The sequence below is a fragment of the Amblyomma mixtum genome, chromosome 3, assembly GCF_055824585.1.
Source record: "Amblyomma mixtum isolate Tamu chromosome 3, ASM5582458v1, whole genome shotgun sequence".
NCBI classification, from domain to species: Eukaryota; Metazoa; Arthropoda; class Arachnida; order Ixodida; family Ixodidae; genus Amblyomma; species Amblyomma mixtum.
The window spans coordinates 58,131,399-58,145,199 of NC_143014.1; the positions used below are offsets into that span (position 1 = coordinate 58,131,399).

The 13,801-nt window shown below is 46.9% G+C and overlaps 1 protein-coding gene across 1 annotated transcript in view; it reads left to right on the forward strand.

Moving 5' to 3' along the window:
* Positions 1-13,801, forward strand: part of LOC149350303 (uncharacterized) — a 73,857-nt gene that overhangs the window by 44,901 nt on the left and 15,155 nt on the right. The window contains exons 7-13 of the mRNA XM_089575519.1: positions 3,032-3,168; positions 4,416-4,501; positions 5,798-5,873; positions 6,280-6,411; positions 7,106-7,185; positions 8,020-8,131; positions 10,157-10,229. Coding sequence (XP_089431645.1) covers positions 3,032-3,168; positions 4,416-4,501; positions 5,798-5,873; positions 6,280-6,411; positions 7,106-7,185; positions 8,020-8,131; positions 10,157-10,229 — 696 coding nt within the window. The remainder of the gene's footprint in view (positions 1-3,031; positions 3,169-4,415; positions 4,502-5,797; positions 5,874-6,279; positions 6,412-7,105; positions 7,186-8,019; positions 8,132-10,156; positions 10,230-13,801) is intronic.

Below are 13,801 nucleotides of genomic sequence, written 5' to 3' on the forward strand. Positions count from 1 at the left end.
CTACTGATTGGCGATAACTACTGTATTTTCTGGACTATGGCGTATAATCCTCAGGTGCACATTTTGGCTATTAAATAAGTTTTGGTTTGGACAGTCCGCAGATGGTGTATAGTCCGCAGGAACGAATTTCGACTGAAAAGTTTTTTTAGATTGTCAGGAAGCAGTATACAGTCGGTGAGCAAAAATTTTATTCTAAAGCAGTAAAGTTCTGGGCGTTTCATAGACCGTATAGAGATTAGTTCTAACGTCCGTTAAAATCACTTTCCCCGGGGCTGTTCGAATAGCCCAGTTCAGGCTGTCGGGCTCGACGAATGGCTCGTCAGTGTCTTCATCGTTTTCAGAAGATAAGACCTCTGTTTCAGCTGTTTGTAGTCAGTCTTTCGCACTGTTTGCGGCAACTTCTTGGATACCTTCTTCACTAACCATAGTGCGAAGCGTTACTTCACTGCCCCTGGCGTTTTTAAACGAGGTTTTCCGCATCTGCTCGCAAATGCTCATTGATGGGGCATATACTGTTTTCATTCAGTTGCAACTGAATCGCCCTTTCTGTCTTCGCCTTTTCTTTGTGCTGTCTCAGCTACGTTCTTCGTTCAAACAGTATGTCCGACCAATTGGTCCCACAGTATAATCAGTTAACCACAAATACAAGCACTGAAAAGCAACCACCGCGAGCAGCACTCGCTTGCATATCGGAGCAGCTAATTTCATTATGGGCTTTAGCACGGTAAGATGTCGCAGGATGTCGCAGGGGGAATCGGGCTACTTATTTTTTTTTTTTTTACTTTGATGGCAACGCTACGTTTTTTTTTTTTTCGGTTGTGAGAAACAACCTTAAAGAATTAAATCATGTGTAGTCCGCACCGATAGTTAGTTCGCACCGCGAAAAATTTTAGCTTTTAAATATGTAATGCCAGCGGACTATAGTCCAGAAAATACTGTACTCTTTTTGCTTGCAGGTCGCGGCGAATCGTGCATGACGTCGTGCAAAAGCGCAGGCAATTCGAAATGGGTGCCGTGCACACTGCAGCGCGTCTCCACAGGACGTGTCATTTGCACTTAGCTAACTGCGCACCTATAATGCACTTGGTTTCGCTCTCGTGCAAAAAAAGCCAACGGATTTCCTCGTGCTGTGGGGCTTTAGAGAATTACTTCTACGTTTCGAAAGATGATATGACATCGTCCTGTCAGTGGCTACGAGCTTGCGATCGCCACCAACCACCAAGCTGTGATATTTACAAGCTAATTAGTAAAAGTTGGTCAATTAGCTACCTAGTTATGATGATTTTCACAGTAACTAATGCATGCCGCGGCTGGCAGTTTGTTCCTGAAAAGGTTAATTCAAACTCCATATTTTTTTATGAATTTTTGAAAGTGCGTGCTGAAACACCCAGTGTAGAAACCGTAGCAGACAACCTGTCCCCTTGCGAAGGCCTAACGAAAGCGCCCGCTGAGGCATACAACCATGACGTGGCTCAGCTGCATTCGAATTCGCTGGCTATCACGAACTATCGTGAACGCAATTCTTGATGCACATATTGAGCGCCATACTGGAAAGGCGGTGACTACGCGAGGCGTTTAATTCAAGAGCAAATGACGACGAGCTGCACACAATACAGCGCTCTCTGGCGGGCGTCTTGTCTCCTGTCGCCTCTAGCGCGTAGCACAATGCTCAAGAATGCCTTCTAGGAACTGCAGAACTTAATTTACCTCATTCAAGCTTTGTCAACTTCATTCACGCACGGCTTATTGAAGCAACTGCTCTGCTAGCGTCAAGTCGACGCGGAAGTGGCAAACTAGAGTTGTCTTACAGGAACCGCATGACCAGTCTTAAAGCGCTGGGCTGCTCGCACAATTTTCGAGCATTAACGCATTGCGGCCATACATTCAAAATAAATCTAAGAAAACCTTGGCATATTGGCTTTAATATTACGCGTTTCGCGACAGAGGCATAAACCTTCCATGTCCAGAAACGTCTGACAATGACCGCCAGAGACACGCTGCGGTACAGGTCACCGGTGAAGTTCAGTCGCTGCTATAGTGGCCTAAGCCGCTTGTCCCTTGTCGACGTAGAGTCTCTCGAAATTATCTATAGGGAGAAGGCCCGGCACCGTTTATACGAGTTCCTTCAAAAGCGCTTCAGATACCCAGAAATTTTGGACAAGCTCATTTTTCAACGGGAAGTTGTATAAGAACGTCTTTTTTCATATATCTTAAGATTCCACTATAACAGTGAATATATCTGTAGGTCTCGCCTCGGCAGGCGTGCATTTTCTTGCTGTCGTCAGGAGAGTTCCTCCTTGGTTTTCTATGGCACTCATAACTGCTCGATGCGAGCGATGGACAAACTTTAAAAGAAAGATTTTGCTACGCATCGGAATAATGGACTATTGTATACCTTCAATATTTCCATACCAGTACCTTACAGTATTCCACAGTTCTCTCACAATTTAAAATGATGTCCAAGAATCCTGGACTTGTTAACAGTGGGAATACCGGGGAGTCGACGTTTCGTATTTGGCTTGGCCTGCTTTATGCCGAAACACTCGATTCTGCTGAGGAATTAGTAGCTGCGCCACGATGCTCTTCACTGTGCTCATATTGACTTCCTTAACATTTGACAAAAAAGAATGTTCGGTACTAGGCTCGCACGGAAAGTGGCAAGGTATTCTTGGAGGTTTGCCCCAAGAAAAGTCGTATTTTACGAATGAATCTCCGTCTTCTGCCAAAAACTATCCAATCCAAATACCAAGTGTCCACTTCCCGGCATCACTGCGCCTACCCATCATGGATGATCGACCACAGCACCAGTTTACCGTCTAGCTAGGTAATTTCGAAAAACTCTGTCTGGCGCTATACATTACTGACGGCATGGCCATCATTGATTCCGCATTCATCCCTGCATGCTATAACAAACGTTCTCGTGTAATTAAATGCACTCCTCCCGATTACGTTGTAGCGAATGTAGCGAATGTAACAGCGTCTTTCCTTCTGAGGCACGTTTCTGAGTTGAAACTCTTTATTGCTCATTCAGATGGTGCTTCGTCATGGAGTACGTGTCCCGAGGTACCCTAAGCCAAATAATTCGACGCTCGGGACCGCTGCCTGAAAGCAAGGCCAAGTTGGTGTCTGCGCAGCTGGCCCACGCGCTCAACTTCGTCCACACAGCCGGTAAGACGTGTTGGCGTGCTGGCCGCACGAATTCCGCTCAGTAGTAGCAAGCTCTATTCGAGCTCGATCTCCTGTATTTCGCAAGCGGGCCGCAGCCCGCAGCGGAACACTGGCACGGAAACTCCACATTATCTCCCCGCGTCACGCGTGAACTGCAGCCCCATTTTGACAAAAATAGAGCGTCTGGGTAAAACTCTGAAACTTGTTGAAGCATCAGTTCTTAACGTAGTCTTTCAGTACGTGTGTAGATACGATACCTCAGCCTCAGGCAATTATCCAGTGCGGTCTCTTACTGGCATGGACACCGGCCCCCTCCCGAAAAAAATTCCTGGCTGCGTGGCTAGATACATTGTCTCTTCTAAAACAGGCAACACCCCATTAGCAGTTCACTATAGCGATTAGTCAGGTATCTGTTGCCTCAAGCGTTTAAATGGCTAATCTTTACTTTCGATAAGTGCTCATGTGTTGGACTTAGTGGACGCCATGCTACGTTCGTCAGTTCTATAAAAAGCACTGCTGGCGATTTCTCACCTTAGAAGAAATGCTACGCTGTCGCTTCGCGCTTGCAAAGCTCTGCAAATTACATTAGCTGAGGCGCACAAGAAGCAAATTTATGGTGGAGTGATAGCGTAGCTGCCCCTTCGCTGGTCTGTAAACGAACCTGGCTACTGCCGAAACTAGGATCGTACCACTGCTTTTTTTCTTTGAAAATGAAGTACTGTACTATAGGACGCTCCCAACTGGCAGGTCGTGGACCTTTGCTCTTTTCTTTTCGCCTCAGCTGCACACTGTCTCATTGAAATACCGCCTCCAGCACATCTGTTTTACAGCACAGTGCAGTGAGGTATGAGTGCCTGCATGCGTAAGGAAGTCTGTCTTATGTGCGCAGCTGAGACTATAGTAAGATACAGCTCCAGAACGAAGCGGCAAATTTCCTTCAGAGAAGGCCATCCAGAAAATGGCGTCGACCGATTCTCATGATGTTGTGGTTAATAGGTTAATCCGTGGTTGATCCCGTTGCTCCTGCCAGCCTCACGAAATGTCGTGCTATCAGGTTCAAGGGGATTAACATCCAAGTCATGGGAACCGGTCGACGCCTTTGGAAGGGGGCAGTCGATAACAAAACAACGCTACAGCTAGGTTAATAGTTCCTGCATGTCGTCAAGTTGCGCTTACTACGCTGGTGAACTGAACTCTCTTGTCGCGTTCCATCCACTACTGCAACCCTCAGGTGTTTCTTTTTGCAGGCTACTTGCACCGAGACATCAGCTCATCCAACGTGCTTCTGGACGACAGGGGCAACGCTCGCCTAATAGACTTCGGTCTCTGCCAGGTCAGATGTCCAATTCAGTTCAAGTCACTTCATTTTTCCAGATGCGCACAAATTCTGCAATGGGTACCACCGCTAAAAGCTTCTTAACTACAGCCTTATTAGGCGCCCATGTCGAACTTGTATGAAAGCCACTGCACGCATTAAGACTCATTTCTAGTGCCACAGTGTACGAATGTTCAAAGGAAAGGCCTTACTGGATAGGGATGTGAGATGACCCGAAAAAAAAAAAAGCTAGGCCGGCGTGAATACACAAAACGAGCGCCTGGACGCTCAGCCTAAGAGGTGCACAGTGCGGGTAATATAGGCAGTAGAGAAGCACCACCCCATTTATGGCTGCATGTTTAAGCTGCAAGGAAAATCAGTTGTTATTAGGTGCCTGCGTTCCGAAAACTGTGGTGTGCAGATGTATATATTGCATGAGAGGAGGTAATGCCAAGTGCTCCTTTTTTTTTCTGATGGGTCCCATTTCGGTGGTCGCCACCCTTTGCACCAAATAGGATTCTCAAGATCACTCTAGAACCTCAGGTGACCTAAAATAATCCAGAACCCTCACGGCGTTCCTCATGGTCCACGTGTCGCTTCGAGACATTAAACCCCCAGTTTATTATTTCACTGTCGCCAGTCAACTAGCATATGCGTACGGTTTCTTAAGGTCTCTACTCGTGGGCAACGAAATTATTCTAGGTTTAAATTTACAGCTGCCTTCACTAAAACATCTTACTACAACGCGGGCCAGCCAGGTATAACAAGTATCAGTTTTTTGGGCTCGATAAGAAAATATGAGAAGTTTGCGGGGATACGGTGGCCGCAGTTGGCAAAGGACAGGGTTAATTAGAGAGACATGGGAGACACCTTTGCCCTGCAGTGGGCGTAGTCAGGCTGATGATGATGATGATGGTGATGATGATATGACGGTGCTTCAATTACACTGATATTCTCTGCGAGATGGAATCAGAGAGATGCTTAGAGAGCCTCAAAAGCTGATAATTTGCGCAGCGGAATCTATTGAACTAAGCATGAATTCATGTGTGCCAGCATACCTGCTTGCGAGCACACCGGTTGCCGGAGCTGTAAAAGAAGGTCAACAGAAACCAAATGAGCCTAATCAGATGCCTTTGCTTGTTATTTTACGAAAAGAAAGAAAACACCATAGGAAAGCCGAAAGATACGACTTCGTGCACTGCTGTCGTTTCATTCGGGCTTATCTTAAGTTTTATATGGCTCGCTGCATGCGTCAGTAGCCTTTTGGTTTTCATGCAAAGGATTTCTGACTTCGTTAATTCCTTCTCTTCACAGTTGGGTCTGGAAGCTAGGAACCGTTGCGGGTCGCTGGCCTACATGGCACCAGAAGTGCTCAGGCGGGAACACTACGGTGAGTACACTCTGCAGTGTGCTTCAGGGCTGCTGGAAAACGGAAATTCAGCACCCACCCAGTTAGTCACTTAATTCAACTGGGACGCGAACTGTGCAATGAGGGCAGAGATATTGGGAATGCGTAGGATTGCAGATTTTATTTCATCAGGAAGCTAACTGCGCCACAGGGCTGCTCAATTTTGTCGCAGCTCAAGGTCCCGCGCCGGGCGCGGTTGAGCAGTTACTGAGAACGCGTCTAAAGAGCATTTTGCGTAAAATGTAAAGGGGAAGACAGGGATCCCACTCTTAAGCGCCAGAGCAGCACTTTAGGGACCGAGCAAAGGGAAGCTTGAAGCGTCTGTAACTGGAGCGGAATACCATATGAAAATTATGATGGAAGCACGAACCTCGTCGGCCGTTCACAGGCGTCGGCGCGGACTGGTGGTCCTTTGGCATCGTCCTCTACACCATGCTTATTGGAAAAACTCCCCTCTCTCAATACGCGGCTGAACAGAACATCAACATCCAGACAACGCGGCGGGAGCTCCGTTATTCCAGTAAGTGGTTTTTTAGTTTCACAGCACGTTGGACACTAATAATGATTTCTGTTCAGATTTATATCTGTAAAAACGCTAAGAAAAACTGTTGTAAAATTAAGGGTACATCAAATACTGTGCTTTCCTTCGCCTATTAGTGACATCGCAATCTCGTGCAACTTCCTGCATGCAGTGCAGTGAGATCAGCTAAGCGGTCGTCTGTCATGCCTGTCGGAAAGGGGCGGAACCAGAGAGATCGGATGCACAATGGCAGCTTACGAGCGATTCTGTCAAGAGAATGTGGCGTGGCTTTGCCAGGCCTGTTTTGAATGATAGGCAGCAGTTTAATGATTTCTTAAATTTAAAAGTGATTTGCATGACACCATGAAATATTGTGCATTCAAAAAGGACACAGAAACGAACATGAAAGTCGGACAGATAGTGCATCTAGACTGCTCTCCTTAGGGCGCTTTTTTCGCTCCTGTTTTCTCGCTGACAACGTAGCAAACTAACTGGCCCATGTCGTGTTGCTTTTCACTATTTGTCAGAAGACTGGAAAACGCAGGCGTCGCATTATCGCTCGCGTGAACCTAATAGCATTGCAACCTTGCAAACTATGCAGATGTTGCAAAGTTTGTGCATGCATAAAACTCTAGAGCATAAAGCAGTTGTAGAGTAAGAACGGGCGAATAACATTGTCTGTGTTGCATCACAGTGGCACTAGCGGCCCCTCTGCGCTTCCCTCGTTCCTTGACTGACGAGGCCTACAACATCCTTCAGGAGATCCTTCGCGAGGTAAGACGTGCAAACATTCGAAGGCCTATACTTTGACCTCCACTTTTTTATTCACAAATTAAAGAAACCTATAGTAAAATCAAGTGCCGAAAAAGTGACGACGATTAGGGTCGTCCGCCCCTATTGTTACCTTTCCACTCAGCAACTTTTTAGTATTCTTGTTTTTGTCCGGAGCTATTGCGCAATCAGCAGTATTTGTTTAGTATTTGCATTCCAGCGCACAATCAGCCAGCACTACGACTTTGATGAGGCAGGCTGGATGGGATTTACAGCCTGCCGCTTGGATCTCCAGTGCTCCTAGTGAAGCATGCAGCCTTAAATAGCATGGACTTGGGGTGATAGATCTGCGTACATTTCATCATTAAGAGTTGAGTTGAAGGTGTTTGCTGTAAGGGGACGTCTTTGGGTAACTCGTGGCGATATTCTGTAAACAATAGTTCTGCTATATCGCTTTGTCTGCCGTGCATGTTTCGTGTTCACGCAGTTTTCTTCTCTCGCGCGCAAGGCGCGGCACCTTCCAATAGCCCGCTTCGGTTCCAGCGCTCTACATTTTATCGTATGAAGATATCTTAACTATTGACTTTGCTGCACAAGGTACTCAGGAGATGGGGATATCGGAAAACCAGTGGGCCTGTCTGCATAGCAAGCAGCGGAAAAGCAGGCAAAGGTGAATTGCATCGCCGCAATCTTTGGCGACTTTCCACAGTTAACAAGAGCCTCGTGGTCCAGTGCGAGCATTCCGCGTCATGTTTAAAAATATTTCGCTTTGCGCAGCAAAGAAAGTCGGCATCTCGAAAGCATGTGCATAATGGCGTCACTTGTTTCTATCTCAAGGACCCCGCCATGCGACTTGGGTGCCGTTCGAGTGGTGGGCCCGGCAACAGTGGCTTCCAGGAAATGATGCAACACAAATTCTTCTCAACAATCGATTGGAGGGCAATGATAGGTAAAATACGACGTTTCCTGTCCCTTCTTTTAATCTTACGCGTTTTATCGAAGCCGCTGTAGTTCGGCGTTGCCCGGTGGCCTAGCTGTCACATTTTAGTGTCCACGGTGTATGCAATTCGGGTCGGCGGTCCTAAGTGCTCACAAATGCAGCGATTCACTTCTAAAATATTTTTTTTTCATGCGTCTCACATCTAAAAACAAATTTTTGCGATCTGTCACAGTGGCAGTGCACGGAGAACAAAAAGGAAAAAAAGCGTATTTTTTTCTCTTTTGATAGTACTCTATTCGCGTGACTGAAACTGTTGCTTACCAGTTGCTGAAATATTAGAATTTTATGAAGTTCAGTCGAGCACCCTAAGCCAGTGTGGCACGCAACAGCTAAAATTACTCGATGACACTAAACAGGAGTTGCTGGAGCACTTTGCTAAATTCTTCTGTACATTGAGTTGTCAGCAGCCTGAAAGAACGTGGAGCAAGACTGGCCAGAAGTGCAAGCCCTTATTGTGTTGCGAACGCTTAATTGTGGTGGTCGGCAAATATGTCCTCATGCTCGCACCTTATACTGTGGTATCAGCGTTCACGGCCCGTCCTGATGCCCAATAACAGAAGCGCTAAATGAATCTTCAAACAGCCTTTGGCACAGCAGCGCCCGCGTGAAAGCAAGCACGGAGACGTCCATTTATGTTCGAGGCCTCGGAGAGTAGCTACAGAGCGAGTGCACATAATTAATGCACTTACTTCGCTGCGCAGCACGTGATAAGGAATTGAGGCGACATTATAAAAGCTGTCATCGTCACCTTTATCATTGGACATGCTGCACGTCGGGTAGGCTACAGAAAAAATGCCGAGAGCGTACGTGACAATGCTTGTTGCGGAAACGAAAGGCCATGCTTTTCAGCTGTTCTGTAGAGGGCGCGCCAAAAGCACTGCTCTATCCGATCAAGACAATAATGGCCAAAGTTGCCACTGCGCCAATAATTATTTTCTAGTTGGTTATACTTGTCCCCAAAGCGTCTGGCTTTTCCGTACTTACAATTTGACGGCTCTGGACAGCACCTCTGGGCGTCTGCCACGTGCGTCCAGTTACTATCGATACTTCCTCCGTCCTATAATAAGCTACAACCGCTGCCAGATTATAATGCCAGGGAGAAATGGCACCGGAGCTATGCGTTTCTTGGATGGATGGATGGATGGATGGATGGATGGATAGGAGCGCCCCCTTTGAAACGGGGTGGTGGCAATTGCCACCATGCTCAGCTTTTCTTTATTTATTATTTTTTTTTGTTTACTGTTTTGGCAATTCTCATTAAGATTCTCCATCAACTTTGCCTACCCATCTTTTCCATCTTTTCCATCTTACCCATTCTCCATCTTTTTGTCGGAGCGCAGCGCTTTCCCAAAATTTACAGGTCACCTGGCACGTGACTGAACCAGTCGGTAATTTTCACGATGCGGCTGCTGCAGTTGCGATCCTAGAAGCTCGACGTGCGAGAGCTTTATAGGGTCTGCTGCAACAGTAGTGCAAGGAAGCATCTATTACAAAGCAGGACGATTGGTTAACTCGCGGACTGAGTGGGCCATGAATCTTTGAAAGAGGCTGTGCATAGCACTAGGCATTGTACTGCACTCAGCTGTAGACGCTTAACCTCGGCGGCACAGCATCATCGCATATGTGGTGCGTCCCATACGGTAACGCAACTTCAGGCGAGAGCTGTAGGTATAGTGGATTTTTTTTCTTGAATGTTCTAAGCGATGAGATTTCGTGCTATACTGAACGTCTGCGCTTCCTCCTGCCTGATGGGCACTTACAAGCGCGGTGTACTGCAGCTACTTGAAGCTATGTCGAGTGCTGGTAGCCAGTAATGTCATCGCCAGAAGCCACGGCAGCCGCGAAGTTCGCGGCCATCTAGATTTCGAGCTTGCACACATTGCGGAAAGTTTCATCCAGTGCCTTCAAACGGCAACAAGTTCCCGCGTGTTCGGAGCTTTTCTAACGCTAGCGCTTTCACAATACTTGATCCAGGAGATGTGCGTCAAATCGGCCGAAGCGGATCCAGGAATCCACGAGATGAAGCGGCACCTAGCGGAAGTAAGCAGTAATTACATCGCGAGTCGAACCTCGCATTGCGTAATGTGCAGAATTATTCCAAACTCACTCTTGTAGCAGAGTTGTAGATGTAACCTTGAAGAAAAAATTGTATTCGAGCACATTTTTTTTTCTTTAATCAGAGTTAACCCTCTCTATATTCTGTAATATTCAATGAACAGACCGCAACGCCTGTGAGTCTGCCCGTTAAATGACGGCTGTCTCTGAAAATTCTGTTGCTTTCGACGCACTGATCGAGAAGCCTCTTTCAACAAAGTAGCCAAGTATGAGAGACAGTATGTCATTATAGCTGTCACTCTCAGAGGAAGGAACTCGCGTAATTCGGCATCACTAGCGAAGTAAATTGGCGCCAGTGTAAATTGTCGACTTATTTTGACATCAAATTCTAAATAAGCCGGTGTATAAGTGCATAACATACTTCGTGAACAACGTTTGATTGCCTCCGTGCCGTTCATAGCTGCTTTTCGCTTAAGCCCGTGTTCAACCGACCGTCAGCAATGTACAGACCTCTATTTTCTTTGGGAAGCGTTATTCATTTCTCCTTCCCTATAAGTTGAGAGCGCAGATAAAGTAACATCCTGATTCGTTACTCGGGTCAATTTGGTTAAATATGAATGGTTATGGCCTTCCGACCTATGCACGTGCCATAATCTTTGGACTCGTTAACACCGCAACGTCACAAGAATGAGTCGGCGCCGGCGTGAGATGGCAACAGTTCTCTGCATAGGCAAATAACTCTCGATTCCGAGGCTTTATTCTCTGCACGCGGCGTCTTGCTATGAATTAAATAGCGCACTGACAGGCTGCGTCTCACTACGGCGCATCGCGCGTTTTACACAGAAATAATTAAATAAAAAAGCCTTAGCCGCATGTCTATATGGGCCAAAAATTGTTGTACTACGCAGGTTCGTTACCACACGAGGCACTATTCGTCATCTTCGCGAATCTGCTTCCGGGTTGCAATATGGATCTATAATTCACGGGCAGGACGCTATGCTCACTCACCCTGTTACTCATTTCGTTCTTCAGTTTTTACACTTGTGCACTGACATGGGCAAGGTCACGTCTACGCACTTCGAGGTATAGCGGCAGTTAAGGCCTGTTGCAAGATCCGGACCAGCTGCGAGGGCTAAATACCACCCTCGTTGTGCGTTCTGTCGGTTCGTGTACGCTTCTCGAATGACGGGTTTCCGCCCGTATAGGTGTTGATTAGCGGTCTAGACAGAAACGTGCTTAGAGAGGCCGTGAGACCTTCACGCATAGCCAGACCGTGATATTCGGAGGCTCGGTATACAGGAGTGGCACACGGACTTCATTGTGTGATATCCTAAGCGCAGAAATTGCGATTTGTCATGCTTGCATGGCAACAATAGCGCAGGCGCCGGAGGAGAGTCCACAGTGGGAAGAGGGACTCTGGCAATCTTCCGTGCAGATCTCAAATAAAATAATGGAGTGAGATGCGCCTTATTCAGGTAGTACGTGTTTAAGCCATGCAATTTTCGAAACTCAATGACCTGAACAGGCTTGATAAACAGCAAATTTTGCTCCTTAACGGTATACTCCTTCATCCCCTAAGCTGGCACATTCATTCATTCCTAATCCTGTGTTTAGACAAACATAGGCAATCGATAGCCTTAGCCCCTCATGCACCGTGAAGGGCAACACTGTCCAACATTCATTCATTCATTCATTCATTCATTCATTCATTCATTCATTCATTCATTCATTCATTCATTCATTCATTCATTCATTCATTCTTTCATTCGTTCGTTCGTTCGTTCGTTCGTTCGTTCGTTCTTTTCTTCATTAAATCGTTCACTTCCACTTTGTACGTCTCAAAACCATAGCAAGCGGAAGGTAGCACAATATGTCCTGTGCAGCACTGTTGAAAGAGGCCAACGTTACATTAGGGCAGAATAAATGTAGCAAAAATAAGTAAGTGCTGCCTAATATTAACACTGATAAACACGTTAGTCACTTAAACAGAGTACCGTAATGAGAATGAGGCATGACATAATGCAGTATAACCATAGCTTACACGCAATAACAGTGAATTATCAAAAGAAACATGCTGTGAAGTGTGAACCCAGTAAAGACAACTTTGCCATTCTTGCGACTTTTCACAAGAGGTGCTGTGATATCCGCGTCTGTAGTTCTGCTAGGAAACCGCTCAAGATATTTTCAGAAGCTGCCGCAAGATGGGTTTCATTGGCATCCCTGCAGACAGCGCTCATGGCATATACTCTGGGAATCCATTATTTGCCGTAAGGCCTAATTTGATAATGAAAAATAGCAATGAGTTGAGATTAGTAACAGGCGTATCTAATCGCTTAGGAGAGCAGAAAGTTGGGCAAGTCGGTTGATATGCATACTGAAAAAAGGATAGCGCTCGTCCTGGTCTTGTCTTTGCTTCGTCCTCGTTTTTTCTGCGCAATTTTTTCAGTATGTATCTAATCGCCTCTACCTGTGAGCAGCAAGCAAGGAAAATTAATAAGCAAGGTAGATTTGCAGGTGCAAACGTATTGTGTGCAGGTGCACACTGCAAAAGTGTAATCCCGATTGGGCGTTGTGTTGCTTGGAACTGCGGATGAGATGGGCGCATATCGATTCATCTGTACTGTTGTAGTTTCAGAATAGTTTGGGCCTGTGTCTAAAGCGATAGCATTAAGGTCCCGGTCGGCGGAAAACCCGGCGTCAGCGTCGTTGTGACTCGAAAATCCTGATTAGTAGAGGAGGAGGAAGAACATTTATTTCCGCCGATTATGGCGTGGTAGCCACCTCCGGGTCCGCACTCAGGCGTCCGGGGAGGCAGTCTGTCGCACCGCGGCCGGAGGACATCCGATCCCGTCTAGGAGAAGAGGCCTTCAGCCTCGGCCGCCAGGCGGACGGCGAAGCGCTGAGTTTTTTCGTCGGAGCTTCTCAGCGTGGTCTCCCATTCATCTCTAGTTTTAATCGCGGTGCGCCCTGGGGCACGAACGCATCTCCAAATTATATGATCTAATGTTGCCACGTGGCCGCAAAATATACAAATTTCGATTTCTGCACCGTCCCTCTTCCGCCCTCTGGCACCCGTCCAACTCCTCCACAGTGGCGAGAAGAAATTTCGAGCTTGGAGTCTTCTCCAGTCGTACGACTCCTTTTTACTCAGGCATCTATCCGGTGGTGGATATGTCCTCCGGTCTTTCTTCAGATTTTCGGTTACATCCCTAAACGTACCAATACTTTCTTTGCTTTTAGATAATGTTGTGGAGGCGTCCATAGCACCCCGAGGTAGCGAGGAGCGGGCGAGCATGTGGGCAGCCTCGTTGCCGGCGAGACCGGCGTGTGCTGGGGTCCAGATTATAGTTAATTTCGGCGAGAGACGACTCGTTCAGAATTTTGGCAGCACGATTTCTGACTCTACCCTTGCTAAAATTTCTAACTGCCGCTTTGCTATCGCTGACGACGTGTTTCACGCCTGGTCGTGCAATGGCAATGGCTACTGCAATCTCCTCCGCCTCTCCCGGCGGTAGATCTCGGTTTCTTTCGATTCCTATGGCGATCCCGGTGTCAAATAGTGCG